This window comes from Ruditapes philippinarum, unplaced genomic scaffold (genome assembly GCF_026571515.1).
Source record: "Ruditapes philippinarum isolate M1 unplaced genomic scaffold, ASM2657151v2 ctg863_1_1_1_1, whole genome shotgun sequence".
Classification (NCBI taxonomy): domain Eukaryota; kingdom Metazoa; phylum Mollusca; class Bivalvia; order Venerida; family Veneridae; genus Ruditapes; species Ruditapes philippinarum.
Window position 1 is genome coordinate 350533 of NW_026861574.1, and position 19660 is coordinate 370192.

The 19660-nt window shown below is 31.3% G+C and overlaps 1 protein-coding gene across 2 annotated transcripts; it reads left to right on the top strand.

The window, feature by feature from the left end:
* Window positions 1–92: 92 nt before the first annotated feature.
* Window positions 93–18745, top strand: LOC132716221 (TBC1 domain family member 15-like). Of its 2 annotated transcripts, none has more exons than XM_060699447.1 (15): window positions 93–242; window positions 1679–1780; window positions 2515–2635; window positions 2942–3149; window positions 4433–4544; window positions 5278–5469; window positions 6091–6219; window positions 6968–7071; window positions 7792–7886; window positions 9699–9815; window positions 10555–10655; window positions 11171–11270; window positions 12012–12109; window positions 12984–13100; window positions 13576–18745. In XM_060699447.1, exons 1-15 carry the CDS (start codon window positions 225–227, stop codon window positions 13990–13992), a joined length of 2031 nt encoding a protein of 676 aa, XP_060555430.1. In that variant the 5' UTR covers window positions 93–224; the 3' UTR covers window positions 13993–18745. The 2 variants fall into 2 exon arrangements, with proteins under 2 accessions (XP_060555430.1, XP_060555428.1); XM_060699445.1 differs by lacking the exon at window positions 93–242 and adding an exon at window positions 1100–1258.
* Window positions 18746–19660: the final 915 nt, after the last annotated feature.

A 19660-nucleotide genomic window follows, 5' to 3' on the forward strand; every position in this document is an offset into this window, starting at 1 on the left:
CTTGTATCACTGAATAAATTACGATTCGTTTGTTGAATTTTAAAAACAGGTGTAAACTTATATGTTAAGTATGATCTAAAGGTATTTTTCGGTATTTTAAATGGACAAGAAATAGAAATGTTTATTATTTCTGCGTTTTATTTTTAATTTATTATATTTATTTTCATATTTTATTTGCGAGAAGCGACGTCTGTCATGAACCAAAATAAACATTATTTGTGAAGATGGCTGGGGAAATTAAGGTGTATAAACTTATCTACATTTGTTTTAAATACATGTTTGGCTCATATGCTTTAAATATTTGCTTATTTTTAATTATACTATGACATTTTTGACGATCATTTTCTTAAAAATTCATATTCTATACAATTTCATCAGAATTTGTCATGTCCTCCTCATTCAGTCTTTTGGGATTTTTTAACACAATTTTACATTTTCTGATATTCTAAGTGATAATAAAATAATACTGATTTTATTGCAAAATTTGACTGAGAATTTTTAGCTATTTGGTTTATGCATGATGAAACCTATACAATTTCATCAGAATTTGTCATGTCCTCATTCAGTCTTTTGGGATTTTTTAACACAATTTTACATTTTCTGATATTCTAAGTGATAATAAAATAATACTGATTTTATTGCAAAATTTGACTGAGAATTTTTAGCTATTTGGTTTATGCATGATGAAACCTGTGTACATGACAATTGGTCATAATATTTGCTCAGTGGCTTAACAGATTTAAACAGGTGATTTATGAGTCATACACTGCATGTACATTACAAGGCAGCAGAATTCTTTCAAAATATTTAACTTAGTAACAGAGTTGCTTTGATTTAGTTTCAACATAACTGTCAGAGAGAAGGATTCAAATTTATATCTGCGATTTATCGAAAAAAAGTGTTGATTATAATCATATTTCCTACATATATTTAAAAAAACACTGACGTCTGTTAATAACTTAATTTTCATAATAGTGATTTAAAAATCTCAACATATAGTGGAAGGATTTTTATAACATATATACACTTTTGTGATTTAACTGATTATCAGTTGTGCTTTAGAAGACAAATTTATATTAATTACTCATTATTATCTTGTATAATAAAAACTATTATGCCAGAAACACTTAAAATTCATCTAAAGAATAGAGGAAGTGCTGTCCGAAAAAGTGTATTAAATTTAAGGAAAAGGCTAAATGATCATACAAATGGTTCAAGGGTCTACAGGTCAAGCCTTTCACATTCATTGGATGGAGTGGTATTTTCAATTTTGGTGGTTTATTATTAAAAAAATAAAATAATTAACATTGTCATTTGTGATCATTTCACTCTGATTATTTTTTTATAATTTCCCATATTGAGCTATTTCATAAGTGACAGAATTATATCTTTGATAGATGAAGTCTAACTCTTAACATCTAGCCATTAATTAGATAATAAAGATATGGAACAGAGTGTGCAGCATTTTCTATGCAATCAGTTACTCTTTTCTTCTATGTTGCAAAACCTTTTTATTTAATTCATGCAAGAATAAAAGATGTTGAATGAATTGATTTCATTTTGAAACCTTTGTTACAATGGGAACATATTTAAAATCAATTAAATAAATAAATGGACTATCTCTAATAAAGAAGAAGTTATGTTTACTAATATTCATGAAATGTTTACTGTATTTTAGACACTGTATGAGAAGGATGGTGTATACATACACATCAATGTGAATACAACCACATCAGACAAAGATGCCCATCTACCTGGTAGAATATATCTACTACAAAAGGTATGTTCACCACAAGTGATTATAAATAAATTGGTTCCAAAATAAAACAACAACCACCTCACTTTTTATGCACAGGGTGTTCACTAGCCATGAAGTCCTGAGGGTCAATTTGACTAAGTTTTACACGACGACTTCATGGCCAAATCCCCATGATTTTAACAAAATTTGACCCTCCAGTTAAAATCCTGAGGGTCAAATCAGGCCTTTTGGAAATTTGAAGGGTCAAAGTGTCATTTCAAGGGTCAAACGGACACCCTGTATGCAGTTGACAAAATTATAATTCTGTTATACATGTAGTTTCATACATACATGTGTAGCAATTAAAATTTCAAAATTGCCAGACCTGTCTACAAGTTCAAGTAATCAAAGGATTGCTGATTAGTAATCTAAGGATTGCTGATTGCATGGGTTCAAACCATGTCAGAGGCAAGAGGTTGTTTCCTTGAGCAAGAAACTACCTTCATCGCTCAGTACTGGTTGGTTCCAGGAACGGATTCGAGAGTGTTTCAATAAGCTTATAGCTTCCAACACAATCAAACTAAAATAAACTTGTTTAAACTAAGTGCAGTTCAGATTTCCCAATTTTTGCTCAACAAATTTTTATTTAAAATGATTTATTCTAAACAGGAATGTAGTCAGTGTCATAGAACATTATATGCTGTTTCATGCTGTTAGTTATAAGTTTTATATAAAGTTTTTCCATACTTCTTGATATGCAATGTTTCTTTATGCAGGAGGAAGGAACCTTTATTGAATGGAAGGCAGAAGAGGTTATGTCCCTTGACAACCACTCCGAACAAGACTGGGCAATGATAAGTTCAGTTGGTTACCAACCTGATAGGGGTTCTGACACAGGTGAGACTTTCATAGATGTTCTTATAATGTTAGATTAGGACTTTGATTCATGGAAGGTTTCAAGTTCAGGTTTATCATTCAGGTAATGGGGTATGATGGTGGGATTTTTTTACTGTATTTTAAAACTGAATTTTATACAATTTTTACTGTGTCCTAGACACTGTATGAGAAAAATAGTGCAAACTCTTTTGAATGGAAAAGCCAATTTTTGTGATCAGTTACTTAATAAAGTTTTGTGAAATGATGATATCAAAAAAAAAAATGGAAGTAACAAACAGTTTATTAAAACTCTGTGAATATTTTTAGTATCTGACCAGAAAGCGGAGAGAAAGCGTTACAATGTGAGTTTTGATGTCCTTGATTTGAAGAGTTTCAAAAGAAGTGCTCCAACTCATGGCTGGGCATATATCATCTTCATACTGAAAGATGGAACCACGTACCCTGCTGTACACTTTCACAATGGAGGCAGTAAAGCTTTGTTGAAGGAGTTAGAGAAATTCATCCACATAAGAAGGTATTTATTATTATATTATTTATATGTATGGTGACTTGCATTTTCTAAAGTTTAATTTTTATGCTGTACATATCTATAATCTGCCAAGGCATTAACTTTAAGACATACATGTACATGTAGTGGAGGCTTTTTATTTAACAGTGAAATGCTTTCGTGCTAAACTGTTTTATCTCCTTTTTATCACCATGTTAATTTCTTGGAATATATGAACAGTTGTATATATTAGATAAACAGTCAGTTAAAGTCTAGATTAATTCAGCTTTCATGAATTTTAGAAAAAAGATTATCTCATTACATGATAGATGACCTCACTGTGAAGGTCATAATTTGAATTGATATTATGTACTTTTTTCAATCTGACAATATTTGACCTTCATTGTTAAGGTCATATTTGAATTGATAATCATATCATGTACATTGTTTCAGTCTGACAAATATACAAAAATATTGGTATTTTCACTGAAGAGGAAATTCAGTTTTTTTTTAGACATAATTGACCTTTGATCTGTTGCTATATTGTAATTATAGTAAATTAGTAAAGTTTTTTTTGACAGGTTATGCCCATTATGATGTGAACCAGGCCCACTAGGTGGGGCTATTTATAGTAAACAACCAAATAGCCATTCAAAAGTCTTTATAAGGAATTATTTAATAATAATGCACAATTTCCTGCTTGGATCAAAATACTCATGAATTTACATCAGCTATTGTTTATAGATAATATAAACATCCTAATTGTCCAATGAAATTCAACATGACATGCAAATGATGCAGTATTATCCATAGTCTAGTCATGCAACACTAAGTTTACAAGTCACCAGTTATTGTTCTGTATCGTGGTATGAAATGGGTTTTTTAGATGACTAAGTTAAAAATATAGTGTCACAGTGACAAATAATGAAATAAATATACATATAAAGAATATATAATTTCATATACTAAGGGAGAGAATAATTTTTTTATATTTATATTAATCATTTTTGAATATAGGACAAAAAGAGTAATGAATTTTCATGTTCATAGTTATTGGAATTGAATATTTAAATATAAATATTTGATATACATGTAAATAACTTGTAAGTATAAAGCTTAGTTGGCCAGAATATTCAATTTGACAGTGCAGTTTTGGACAGGAAGTTATGTACATGTAAATTATGTTATCTCATTCCTAGCGTAAAAAATTGTAAATCCGAGCTCATAGCAAATTCACTTTAGACCTATTATGTTTTATAACAGTTTACATGTAACATGTTATTGATATATGTTAACATAATTATGTTCAGGTCACCTACAGACAATCGATTGTTCATTGTACAAGATCATGACCCGGAGGCCCTGTCTATGTCATTTGATGAACTTAATCTCTTCCAAGATTCACAAGGAGATCTTGTTACTGTAAGTTTATATTTATTATCATCTTAATTTTTATCTACAATAATGAAGCTATGTTTTACTTTTAATTTGAAAAGGCTAATCTTTAGTCCTTTGGTCTCTCCTGGCTGCAACAGATTCTAGCCCCGGCAGACCCATATCATCTTGCACATCTGTGCGTTTCTATGTTATTTTGAGTGAGCCCATGCATTGATTCAATGTTAAGGCCCCTTGTTTACTTTCAATAGCTTTCATGTTTGGATTGGTCACTTATTAGAATGAAAGTTTTAGATAGTCTAAAGTGACAATATACTAATTTTTCCATTGTTGAGTTGAGCTCATTTGCTTTATCAGCTATATGTTTAAGTAGCTTGACTGTTATTATGGTCCTCAAGCAATAGTTGAAAATGAAATTTTTTTAGGATAAAGATATAACAACTGTCTTAAATATAAAAAGACTGTTTAACTCTTGTTATCAATTAAACAATATATTATGAAGGATATTTATAGGATTTTCTGTGAGTCATGTTGGTTATTGGTTACACACATGACCTAGACTATAAAATTGAAAACAATTATGGCAGAATCTAAAGTTATTTTGACCTGTACAACCAACATTTACACTTAGATGGGCAGAATGTTTTTTTTTTTCATGAAAAATTATCAGTAAAGTTATTTGCTTGTTAGGAAATGTTTAGCTTTAAATTGTATTATTGTCTTGAAATTACCAACCACAATCTTATTTAATTTATTTCAGAAATTCATAAAGGACCCATACACTACGACCATGGGGGGTTTCTCAAAAGTGACCAACTTTCTGAAAGATGTTTTGCTACAGCCCGAAGTAGAAAACCTTCGTCCGTCAAAAGTGGAAGAGATCTTGAGTGAAGATATACCAGGCATGGAAATAAACAATCAAGATGAACCAGGGTATGAGCTAGTATCAAAGGTAAATAGAATGAAGTTCATTATTTGGTTTATACAAAATATATTTTAGTTTGATTGTGTAGGAAGCTATAAGCTTAAAGACACACTTCCGAATCAGTTCCTGGAACCAACCAGTACTGAGCAATGAGTGTAAAGGTTCTTGCTCAAGGAAACAATGATTTTAACCTGGCAGGGTTTTTACCCATGAGGCTAGTGTTAATTAGATAACTAGTCCAACATGTTAACCACTTGGCCATGTGGCCACTTAAGTTTATTATTTGTCTTCAAATGTGTTTTTTTTATTCTACCTTTCACGGAGCAAGTTTCATAACATTGTTGATGACATTGTTTCATAACTAGGTTAAATAGAAAAAATCTGATAATTAAATTACCAAAATAAAGATTAGAAAATTATAATTGTTTTTAATGTTGGTCTGCACTGGTAGCTTGACCAAATTCAAATTTTAAGTAAGGACTAATTTTATAGTTTTAAGTAGGTTTAATGTTGGGACTAAATTATTGTTTTAAGTAGCATCTAAATCATGATTTTAAGTATGAGCTAAGAAATTGTTTTAGATGTGGCTTAATTAAAAGTTCTATGTTTCTATGTTTGGACTGAATTATTTGTTTAAAATTGGTATAGACAAAGCTTCCACAAAGACCAGATGTAAACAGGGGAACTCCGCTCACTTCCCAACAATGGTCAAAACATATGGACAAGGAGGGGAGAATTATTAATGTAGACGAAGTTAAGGACCAAATCTTTAGAGGGGTAAGTAATGATTATATCATTTCATTGTATATTAGTTTTTTTATGCTCCACTATTTGAAGAATAGGGAAAGCTATTGTATTCACCTTCAGCTCCACGGTCAAGTTTTTGTGTGCAAGTTGGTATCTCTAAAACTACTGAAGAAAATGGATTGAAACTTCACACACTAAATAACAGGCGTTCATTGTACAAGGTCCATAACTCAAACATGGATTTTGACAGAATTATGGCTCATTTTGAACTTAGAAATTTCTACATTATCCATGACTTTGTTTTACTATTAAGCACTGAGAATAATCAGCATGCTGTACTACCCACATCTCTTGATAAAAATGAAATATTTGATTTGAATTGGTGATAAAGTAAAGTGACTTAGTAGTTACGGTGTCTCTCAACCTAAGAATCGTATGTTTTAGTTCTATTGGAGCTGCCATTATGTTTCATTGACTCCAGTACTGGTTAGTTCCAGGAAGCAGACTTGAAATTAGTTCATATAACCTACACAATATATAAACTTAAGTATAGGTTCTTGTACTTTATGGTGTTTTATTATACTAATACAGTAGTAGATAAAGTGGAATTCATCCTCAGAGTGGTGAGAATTACATAATATACTTTTTTTTAAACTTAATAAGATAGTTTTATTTCTTAAATTTGAAGAAATTAATTTTTGACTTGAATGAGTGTACCACAGAAAAATTGCTGATTTTATTTGTCATAGAGATATTTTATATGTTATTTATGTCACAGGGTGTGGATCCAGCATTGAGAATAGATGTATGGAAGTTTTTGCTGGGTGTGTATGAGTGGGACTCTACCTACTCTAGTAGAACAAAGACTAGAAAAAGAAAATTGTAAGTTGATAGAATTATACAGAAATCTAATGTTGTAAACTCTGACTGTTATTAAGTGGAAAAGAGTATGTGTTTTTTTTAAATCTCTGTCAGATAAGTATTATGAATTTATCACATAGTTTGGATAATTATGATAGTAAACTTCTTCAGTACATTTGTAAAGGAAAAAGAGGACTTTGACTGAGGAACAAGCCAAGCCGAGATAAAATCTCTGCCCTTCAAGGATCTATCAGATGGCGAAATTCATGCCAATTCATCGGCAATAAATTTTGCTATTTTTGTAACAAAATTGAAACCTCTGCAATAACCCATAAATTGCTCATTTCCCCTGCTTTTTTTCCACAACCAGGAATGAGGAAATAAGTGATCCATTTTAATTCAATTAAAATTTGAGTTTTCTTCCAACACATCTTATTTTTCTATATTTATGTTAATAGGGTTTCTGTTAGTGGAAATTTGGGGATCATTTTACTCCTTGATTTAGGCTTGTGACTTCCAAAATTTAATACTTTACCTTTTTTTCCCACATAATGTGACTTCCAGTTTCAGACATTTTGCAGTCTCTTGCTTTCAAATTTAGAAACTTAATGGAAGCCCTGTGTAAAGAACATGAGATTTTCATTAATATTTAAGTGCATAGTTTAAATATATTTTAAATAATAAAGCTTTTGTGTAGTACAATGTATGCTAAATTTATCCTTAAATTTATTCTTGTTTCAGGGATGACTATTTTCGTATGAAGTTACAGTGGACAACAATACGTTCAGACCAGGAGAGAAGATTTTCACTGTTTAAAGAAAGAAAATGTCTGATTGGTAGGCATATTTCTGCAGTGTCTTTTAAATGTTTTATTTAAATTTTTCTATAGTTGATTGTTTATGTGTAACTCATGCATGTTTAGTTTTTGTGAAGTAGAAATATTATTGAATTATAATGACTTTTAATTGAGTCCTGATGACATTTGTGAGACTTAATTGTTTAGAAAAAAAGAATGCTTAAACGGCATGATTAAATAAAAAATTTAATTCAAGCTTGAAATGAAAAATTTACACTTTGTGTGAGTTTATGTTAAAAAATGCTTGGTCATTTAAGTTACAGCCAGAAAAAGATGTAAATGAAATTTGTCAAATTTCAAAGAGTAGCAAGGTGGCATATAACATGTTGCAGCGGAATTTTCTGGTTTCAGAGTCATAGTAAAAAAGCAGAGTGTGCAATGTTCATTTTTAGCTCGACTATTCGATAAGAATAAGTAGAGCTATTGCAGTCACCCGAGCGTCGGCGTCGGCGTAACCACTTATGTTTAAGTTTTTGTAATAGTTCAAATATTTTCAAAGTCCATAGTACATATGGCTTTGAAACTTTGCACACTTGTTCACCATCATGACCCCAACCTGTAAACAGGAGGAGGTAACTCTATCAAGCATTTTGACAGAATTATGCCCCTTTTTCGACTTAGAATTTACGTTAAAGTTTTTGTAATAGTTCAAATATTTTCAAAGTCCATTGACATATGGCTTTGAAACTTTGCACACTTGTTCACCATCATGACCCCAACCTGTAAACAGGAGGAGGTAACTCTATCAAGCATTTTGACAGAATTATGCCCCTTTTTCGACTTAGAATTTATGTTAAAGTTTTTGTAATAGTTCAAATATTTTCAAAGTCCATTGACATATGGCTTTGAAACTTTGCACACTTGTTCACCATCATGACCCAACCTGGAAACAGGAGGAGGTAACTCTATCAATCATTTTGACAGAATTATGCCCCTTTTTCGACTTAGAATTTACGTTAAAGTTTTTTGTAATAGTTCAAATATTTTCAAAGTCCATTGACATATGGCTTTGAAACTTTGCACACTTGTTCACCATCATGACCCCAACCTGTAAACAGGAGGAGGTAACTCTATCAAGCATTTTGACAGAATTATGCCCCTTTTTTCGACTTAGAATTTATGTTAAAGTTTTTGTAATAGTTCAAATATTTTCAAAGTCCATTGACATATGGCTTTGAAACTTTGCACACTTGTTCACCATCATGACCCCAACCTGGAAACAGGAGGAGGTAACTCTATCAATCATTTTGACAGAATTATGCCCCTTTTTCGACTTAGAATTTACGTTAAAGTTTTTGTAATAGTTCAAATATTTTCAAAGTCCATTGACATATGGCTTTGAAACTTTGCACACTTGTTCACCATCATGACCCCAACCTGTAAACAGGAGGAGGTAACTCTATCAAGCATTTTGACAGAATTATGCCCCTTTTTCGACTTAGAATTTACGTTAAAGTTTTTGTAATAGTTCAAATATTTTCAAAGTCCATTGACATATGGCTTTGAAACTTTGCACACTTGTTCACCATCATGACCCCAACCTGTAAACAGGAGGAGGCAACTCTATCAAGCATTTTTTTTACTATCAAGCACTAAGAATAGTCGAGCGTTGCTGTCCTACCGACAGCTCTTGTTGTTTATCTTACATCTAGTTATACATGTGTAAAGTTGTTTTTTTTATGAAAAAGATATTTTACTGTCGTAATTTTACTGTTTTAATCGAGCAGTTTATTTTCACAACTTTTTATGTTTTTGTAAAAAGTATCAACCATAACTTTTTTTTATATATCAGAGAAAGATGTAACGAGGACAGATCGTACACACAAGTTCTTTGAAGGGGAGGGAAACCCGAATCTACAAGTGTTACATGATATTCTGATGACATATTGTATGTACAACTTTGACTTGGGTAAGAATGAGTGGTTTAAGTTAATATCTTTCAAAATGAGTTTTCATACTTTGAATCTCTGATGTTCTTTTGGCCTTAACTTAAACATGTACATGCGGTAAGACTAAAATATATGCAGGAAAGTCAACTTCCCCTTTTTTTTTCAAACTTGAGCAGGTTTCAAAAATATAGGCTACAAAGTTGCAAGTTAGTCACTCACTCCAATTGCCTCGTTGCAAGAGCCCTGCCTTTTAGAATGATATATTGAGTTATTTCAACAATTCATTTAAGTATGTGATTAATTGTAGATATTGAATGAGTGTAAATTTAATACTAAATTTATTGAAGGAGTTCAATAAAATCATATTATGCAAGCCTCTAGTGACCATAATATTGTTTTATTCAACAAGTTTAATAAATTTAGTATTGAATCTTCACAAATATGATATTCTTTCTATCACATATCCAAAATAACAGTTTACAGTTTAAAGAAGTAATTTTTCATTGAGGCATCTGAAGTGCAATGAAGTGCATGAGGGCGCTTCACCACTTTGTATATATATTTATTTGCCTTATAGCGCAAATGACGTCTCATCAAAGTGTTATAACACTAAAGTAATATTGTTTTAATCAAAATGGCTTTATTACACTCCTGCACCTCAGTTTATGTGATAAATATATGTAAATATGCAATTTTTTGTGTTGTTTTAATATGTGTTTATACAATGTGTGTTATATGTGTTGATATTATTTTATACAGGATATGTACAAGGTATGAGTGATCTGTTGTCACCAATTCTAGTCGTCATGGAGAATGAGGTGGACGCCTTCTGGTGCTTTGCTGGTTATATGGAGAGAGTTGTAAGTTTCCATGGATACACATAGTTTTCTTTAAAGTTTAGTTTGCTTGCCATACATCGTATTTATTGGCTGAATATGTGAAACAGGTTTTGTATAATTCATAGATACCATTCATTCCTAATAAATCTTACAATCCTAGATATTTAAAACGAACTGTCTGTATTTTAATCTGAAAAAGCTTTCATCAATTTTAGAAGAAAAAAGAAAGGAAAAAAAGCTAACTTCTAAGACAATAATCAGACAGCGTGGATGTGCTGTTCGATTGTAGTCTGCACTGGTTGCATATCACTTGCTATCATCAAGCTAAAGGCTAGCATTTAGAAGTTAGATGTTGGTTTTTAAGCAAGGAATCAAGAAATAGATTGACCGAGAACAAATGCTTCTTTTTTTAGTTTTACTAAGAAGTGTTGTATCCCTGTTGATTGAACTTGTAGCTTAACAAATTTGAAGGTCTCTCTGTATGTTTTGTTTCTTATTTAAATTTTTCTTAAATGTTGAATCTTTATTTGTTTTAGTGTGATAACTTTCAAATGGACCAAGAAGGAATGAAAACACAACTTTCTCAAATACACAAACTGATGCAATATACTGACCCTGAACTGTGCAATTATCTAGGTATGTATAGAGTCAATAAACAAGGAACATGAGCTCAAAGTTGTAGAGACATGAGCTTCAAACTACATGTATAAGAACATTATATTCAGTTTTTAGCATATTAAGTTTCGAAAATCATTATAACAACATTTTAAAGCTGCATGCCCCAGATGAGCCAAAATATCTTTAAAAAAATCAAACTTGAGAAATATGTCATAAACTTGAACAGAAAGTAAAAATATTTAAGATTCAAGTAACAATTTACATTTGTCTGCAATTAATGACTGATTTTTGCAGTATTTATTACCATATTTCTACTGTTTGACTAAAGTAGAAAGGGCTAATTTAGCATATTTTTACATCTTTTTGGTAATTCACATGGATTTAAGTGCAGTTTGCAATTTGTAAATTACTTTCTCTGTTAATTTCACAATATTTTACTTTGAGATACATTTTCATGAAAATTAGCCTGAATCTGGAGGCATGCTGCTTTAAAACTTATATAACAAGGGTTTATCAAAGTTTGAAAATTTAGCAACATGATTTTTTTCAATTTTAGCAAATTTATTTTCAAAGTTAAGAAGCTTGAACTTTAAACATTCAGCTATATGTTGTTATTGTTATTTCAGAGAGCCTTGAATCTTGAATCTTCTTTAATTATTCATTTGTCTTAAACATGTTGATATGACTATTCAAAACAAGTATGGAAACATTCATATACTTTTCATAGATTTTATATGTATTTTCATGATTTTATTTCAGAGAGCCATGAGTCTGGAAACTTCTATTTCTGTTTCCGCTGGATATTAATTCACTTTAAGAGAGAATTTTCATTTGCTGATGCACAGAGACTTTGGGAGGTAATATATTTTATTCATTTTCTTAGATGTTATTCACCATCTCTTACAGGATCGGCTAATAATGAATATGAAATTTATTTTTTTTGTACGGATGCATTCATGTTAACATGCTTATTAGATTTAATATTTAGTATTCTGTTGTCTGACTTTCTGAATACTATTTAAATTCTTTCAAAGAAAACAATTACATGTAATTAAAAAAAGGAATAGTAAGTTAGTTTGTAACGTAAGTAAGTAACAACTTTATTTAATGAGGATAACACATTCGGTTTCCTGAGCTTCCATGTGGGCCTCAGAAGTGGGCCTCGGAATTACCAGTATACAAAACCATTTTATTTGCTATTAAAGAATTTCATGTTTGATAATTATGTGGTCAATAAACTTATTACATTATAAAATTTTGATGTATCAGTGTAATGATTGTGATGCTGCTGTTTAAATCTTGTCACCCTAAATATCTTAAATGAACTTGTCCATATTTCAATCGGGACAAAACCATTCATTACTTGTAGGGGATTTTCAAAAATAAGTTCATTTGTGCTGAAAAAGTAACATGGAGATCATGATCAGAATGACTCAGATATGCCTGTTGACCTTTGTCTGTTGTATTAGAAAATTCAGTTGAGACCAGCAAATAATGTTCCTAAAAAATGCAAGAACATTTACATTACAGTGTTGTAGTTTATTTAATTTAGTTTAGTATTAATTTTAGATATAAACAGTGCTATAGTTAAAAGTAAAACATTTTTTTCTTTTTTCATAAATGAATGAAATGCTTGCCTCTGATTCTGTTATTTTATTTATTTCTTTTACCAAAGTCTATTAGATACAAACTAAGGTAAATTTATACATACCATCAATCTGTATATCATAGGTAATATGGACGGACCGACCTTGTAAAAACTTCCACCTGATAATCTGCCTGGCTATACTAGATACAGAGAAGACCACCTTGATGGAGAACAAGTTTGGTCTAACAGAGATTCTAAAGGTAATATTATACCAGTATATTTTATACCATTATGTTTTATCAGTATATTTTATACCTTTATATTTTATACCAGTATATTTGATATGATTATGTTATACCAGTGTATTTTCGCTGCTGTCATGGGTTTTTGCGACTTGATGCTCAAGGTTTCAGCTTTATTTTAAGTCACTATAAGGTTGCTGAAACTGCCATCAGAATCACCGTCATTGGCTAGTGGTCTTTACTGTTAGTCTGAAAATTAGACTTAAGATGCTTCTTTTGCTATATTGTACTTCAATGTATGGGAAGTATTTGTCCAGTGCACTTGTGCTACGTGTTTGTATCAGAATCATTCTAAAGCCACTCTTTGTTAACATTTATTTTGAGTTGTGATTGAAATGATACAGAAACAAAGTGATGTTTTTAAATTTAGTTTGAATAAATCACCAATTATAGTGTTTACCCCCTTTGAATCTGTGACTATTTTTTGTTTCAGCATATTAATGATATGAGTATGGCGATCCATTTGGAGGAGTCGTTAAAAAAGGCGGAGGGCATATTTTTACAGCTAAAGAATGCCAAGCACTTGCCCGATGGAGTAAAAGAAATTCTCGGTTTCCCAACAGCATCAGTTTCGTCTTCCCCAGCTGGTTCTCGGGGAAGTTCCGGAACTAGCACACCGGTCATTCCACATACACCGGCAAATACTCCGGTGAACGTTGCGGTCAATGCACCAGTAAATGCAACATTAACTGTCGGTTATAGTAAAGAAAATAGTGCTAGACTTCACTTACCAGAATTTTTACGAGACAATGGACAAAAATCAAATAGCGGAAATGCGTCACCGGATGATAGCAGTATAGAAATTTTGTCGGACAATTGTAATTCTGGAACGTCAAATTACTACAACTAAAGACCAAGCTTCCAAGCTTTTGAGTGATATTTACTTGAACTACATTTGTTGTTTTTCTCTTAAAATGCTGGTGTGATAAATTCTTGATAAATTTCTTATTGGGTTTTCAACGGATCTTTTTTTCAAGTTTTGTTGACAGTTTTAAAAGTTACCCTTACTGCTGTTTTGCTCATATAAATGGAATCTGCATAATGTGAAAACAATTTTCATGGGTGATTTTTTAAAAGGATCTTCTGTTTTGGAAGAAAAATTTGACAATATCTACATGTACATATTATCTGTTTTTGATTAAATGAAAACTTTTTCAAACCCATTTGATTCCTATTACTATTGTTCTTAAATATGGTATATTTGAAAGGAATTTCATGATATTTTAGAATTGAATTTCATACATATCTCTGAAGACATTTGTTGTTAAAAATTTCTTGAATTAACATGCATTCATTCAATAAACTCCTTAAAAACATAAATCATAAAACTAAAAAATAATTGTATATTTGTCCGGAAAAAAACAACATATAAAAACAATACAAAAAGTGCATAATTACTTGTATGTAAAGGCTATCAAAACCCCTTTCTCAAAGTTTTTTTTGTTAAATTCTAACTTGTTTGTGCTATTATATTATCATATAATTTAAATATTTATATGTAAATCTTACTTGCTGTAAGTAATCATTCGATATGTCCATTAAATTTAAATATAGAATATTGTCAAAATATGTAATTTTTATTGGAAGGTTAAAAATAGGCTTTCAGTGACTCCGCCTCCTGTAGTGTTCTATAAATAGAACCTCATTATTTGTGTAATTTTGGACTCCGCCTCCTGTAGTGTTCTATAAATAGAACCTCATTGTGTAATTTTTTACTCTACCTCCTGTACTCTGAAAAGATATACAAAATTTGTATGCTTTTGACTCCACCTCCTGTACTATTGAAGCTGCACGCCTCCAGATGAGCCAAAATATTTCAAGAAAATCAATATTGAGAAAAATGACTAACCTTTTAAGAAAGGTAAAAATATTCAAGATCCTAGTTATATTTTTCATGTTATGTGGGGTTTAAGACTGATATTGCAGTATTTTATCACCATATTTCTTCTGGGTTACTTACGCAGTAAGGGCTGTTTTTGCATATGTTGACCACTTTTTAGCTCACCTGTCACAAAGTGACAGGGTGAGCTTTTGTGATCGCTTTTCGTCCGGCGTCCGTCGTCCGTCCGTCGTCCGTAAACTTTTACTTTAAATGACATCTCCTCATAAACCACTAAGCCAATTTCATCCAAACTTCACAGGAATGTTCCTTTGGTGGTCACCTTTGAAAATTGTTCAAAGAATTTAATTCCATGCAGAACTCTGGTTGCCATGGCAACCAAAAGAAAAAACTTAAAATATCTTCTTCTAAAAAACCCAAAGAGCTAGAGCTTAGATTTTTGGCATGAAACATCTTCTGGTGAGTGTCTACCAAGTTTGTTCAAATAAAAGCCCTTGGGTCAAAATTGGCCCCGCCCCAGGGGTTCTTTGATTTTCCCTATATGCATATAGTAAAAACTTAAAAAATCTTCTTTTAAAGAACCAAAAGAGCTAGAGCTAAGATATTAAGCATGAAACATATGCTAATGGATGTCTACCAAGTTTGTTCAAATAAAAGCCCTGGGGTCAAAATTGGCCCCGCCCCAAGGGGTCATTGATTTTCCCTATATACATATAGTAAAAACTTTAAAAAATCTTCTTTTAAAGAACACAAAGAGCTAGAGCTAAGATATTTAGCATGTAACATCTTCTAATGGATGTCTACCAAGATTGTTCAAATAAAAGCCCTGGGGTCAAAGTTGGCCCCACCCCAGGGGGTCATTGAATTTCCATTTATACATATAGTAAAACTTAAAAAATCTTCTTTTAAAGAACCCAAAGAGCTAGAGCTAAGATATTTAGCATGAAACATCTTCTAATGGGTGTCTACCAAGTTTGTTCAAATAAAAGCCCTGGGGTCAAAATTTGCCCGGCCCTGGGGGTCATTGATTTTCCAAATTTCCTTATATGTATAGGAAAAACTTAAAAAATCTTCTTTGGAAAAAACATAATAGCTAGAGTTTAGATATTAAGCATGAAACATCTTCTAGTGATTGTCTACAAAGTTTGTTCAAATAAAAGCCCTGGGGTCAAAATTGGCCCCACCCCGGAGGTCATTCATTTTCCCTATATGTGTAAAACTATAGCAAAAATTGAAAAATCTTCTTTGAAAAAACTCAAATAGCAAGAGTTTAGATATTAAGCACGAAGCATCTTCTAGTGAGTGTCTTCAAAGTTTGTTCAAATAAAAGCCCTGGAGTCAAAATTGGCCCGCCCCGGGGGACATTGATTTTCCTTATACGAGTATAGCAAAAACTTAAAAATCTTCTTTTAAAAAACTCCAATAGCTAGAGTTTAGATATTAAGCATGAAACATTTTCTAGTAAGTGTCTACAAAGATTGTTCAAATAAAAGCCCTGGGGTCAAAACTGGCCCTGCCCCAGGTGTGTCATTGTTTTTAACTATATGTGTAAAGAAAAAACTTTAAAAAATCTTCTTTTAAAAATCCCAACGAGCTAGACCTTAGATGTTTAGCATGAAACATCTTCTAATGGTTGTCTTCAAAGTTTGTTCAAATAAAAGCCCCGGGCTTTAAACTGGCCCTGCTCCGGGGGCCTATGTACAGGTGAGCGACTTCAGGGCCATCATGGCCCTCTTGTTTGGTAATTTTTGTGGATTGTAAGTGTCGATTATACTATGTCAATTACTTTATTTGCTCACCTCACATTATTTTACTTTTAAATACATTTCCAAAATTGTTATGAAAATTAACATGAATCTGGAGGCGTGCTGCTTTAAAAGAACCACATTTATTGTGTACTTTTTGACCACACCTTCTGTACTAAAAAGTACAAATTAAGGAACTTTCATTTGAAAATACACACTTGATAATGTCTTTAAACCTTAACCTGCTTAATTTTTGTAATGGATTTGCCCAACTTTGATTTTGGAACAGTTCATTTGATGTTTAAGTGATTTCACTATCAGAATACCAACAGTATAAAGCCTGATCAGACTGTATGGATATGCACGCTGGCCTGGCTCTATACTGGTGGCAAAAGCTAGACACTCTGTTCCAGCAGAGTAAGAATACCTTTAATGACGAATTTTTAAAATTGACCAAAATGATTTAATCATTATCTAAAAAGAAGAATAATTGTAAGGCCAAAACAATTAATCAGTATTTGTAACTCTTTCTAGAAACCAAAAGCATATAGATGTAATTGATGAGAATGTACAAGAAGTATGTTTGTTTTTGTTCCTTTCACTAAGTAATGTTTGCTTTTGGTCTTCAGTGCAGGAAAGTGCAATGGAAATAAAATGTAACAGCACCTTTTTTTTCATTCATATACGTTATTGTTTAGTATGTATGTTGTTACTTTACCCTTACTACGCTAATTGTCATAAATGAACTTGTCTGTGTTTCATCTCAGATAAAACCATTCATCATTTGTAGGGAAAGTTTTTTAAAATAAGCACTGAGATGATAGTGAACAGTGCAGACCATGATCAGACAACACAGATGAACTGGCTGATCTTGGTCTGCACTTGTCACATGGATAGAGTTTGATATGGCCAGCAATCTTAAGGTATATTGCATTTCATGAAAATAATAATTATGTTTTTGTAGATAGTTGTTTGGTTTCAACTGCTGTAGAGGACATGTTTTTTTGCCAAAATAATTCATCACCATTAATTTTTTTAATAGAATGAACAAATACATTTAGTTACATATATATAACTTGATAGGAAATTTTTTATCAAATCGATAAAAAATAAAACACTTAATAGCTGTAGGAATTGCTTACAATTTATATAATACACTAATAGTTCAAGTTCTACAATATTATCAAGGCTTCCGAGTGGGGACAAGAAGAGTGTGTTCTTCTGTAAAACCACAAATTAATACAAAGTTAAACAATAAGGCTCTGACATATTTTGTAAAATAACACAAATGGCAAAAAGAAACAAAAGGACATGGATTGAATTTTGTGTACATAAGCAAATAGCAAAGAAATCACAAAAAATAGTAAGATGTTGGGGTCATTTTGTAAATTAAGTATGACAAAAAACAAAACAGAAAGACATTGTAATTGCATAAAAAAATTGTTAATATACAAATGGCAAAATTAACATCAGGATATGGGTTAAAAACAATAAATACTGGTTATTTTTGATACTATAGAAATGGCTTTTTAAGATCATATCATCACCTTGTAGAGTAATGGGCTAACCACTTTTAAATTATATAGGAGTTAAACTGTTACTGCACTGAGGTGACAATATAAAACCACTGGATATTTATTATTTTGTAAAATTTCATGCACAAAATGGCAAATACTTCAAATAAGAAAATTGAATTTTCCTCATATTTTTTTGAGAAAACAAAAACAACAAAACTTCTTTGTACATAGTTATAAAATGTATATTTGCATCATATTGTAAAATATGTACATTTTAACAAAAACCAGTGATGTTATATGAAAGTTTTATGAAGATATTATATGATAATTATTATATTATATGAATGTATACATTATTTGTGCTTCTAACAACTGATAAAATACTGTGTTATGTAAGTTTAAACCTCGCTATGTTCATTCTTTAAATGTTGGTACATGTACATGTTTATTAACTATTTTCAAATTAATAATTTAAAACAAATGAATACAATCTTAATCTAAGCAGACTCCAGTTTTCATTGTATCCATCGCCATGTACATGTAGTTCGTTTTTTCCCTCGGTTCAACTTTGTAATGATAACACTTCATTTGGGGCGTTTTAACTGAGTGGTTAAGGTTGTTGACTTATATTCAAACCACCTGTCTGTGACCACTGAAAGTTTGAGCCTCGCAAGCATCTTTGCATTCTTTTATGTGAGAAAGCCATCCAGCTAGCTTACAAATGTTGGTGGTTCTATTGGATGCTTGTTTGTGCCTGAAATAACGCATTGAAGGGCTGCACCTAGTTATGACTAATCTGATATTTATGACTAAGTTGATATGACCATTTTACTGGCTTACTGAGATTACGTGGTTCTGTTTAAAGGGACTCCACTGAGGGTTTTTGACATGATGGGACAGAAAATATTTTTTCCAGATAAATGTACCATTTGATGTAGGTTTAGACCAATAATCTTTGTGCAAAATTTCAGATCATTCGCCCACTTCATTTTTCCAGTATAATTATTCAAATTGTAAAAAAATGACCCAAAATGAAAAGCATTTTTAATGCTTATCACTCAAATCAGGCTAAGAAAAGCATAAAAATACGATTTTCAATTTATTTCAAAGTATATATCTTAAATATCTTTGCATATATTTCTGTTTAAAGTGCCCAGCTCATTTATGTTAGAAATTCAAATGTTATGTTTTTAGGCTTTTAAACCTCAGTGGAGTGCCTTTAATATAAGACTGAGGAATTGATGTGCCTGCAGATGATTATAATTATGACTTCATCTGTAAGAATAGCACAGTGTGACAAACCTATCTCTGACATTTCTGTCAGTCATACCAATTTTGATAAAAATCTGAAAAGAAAATTCAGATACTAATTTTAGTTTACAACATCAATATTTGTTCTATATGTAAATTTTCTCT

Excerpts from the sequence above, each read along its gene's own strand:
- LOC132716221 (XM_060699445.1), top strand. The coding sequence starts at position 1,115 with ATGCCAGAAACACTTAAAATTCATCTAAAGAATAGAGGAAGTGCTGTC. Across the intron at positions 3,150-4,432 it reads AAATTCATCCACATAAGAAG|GTCACCTACAGACAATCGAT; the intron begins GTATTTATTATT and ends AATTATGTTCAG. Across the intron at positions 13,101-13,575 it reads GTCTAACAGAGATTCTAAAG|CATATTAATGATATGAGTAT; the intron begins GTAATATTATAC and ends TTTTTGTTTCAG.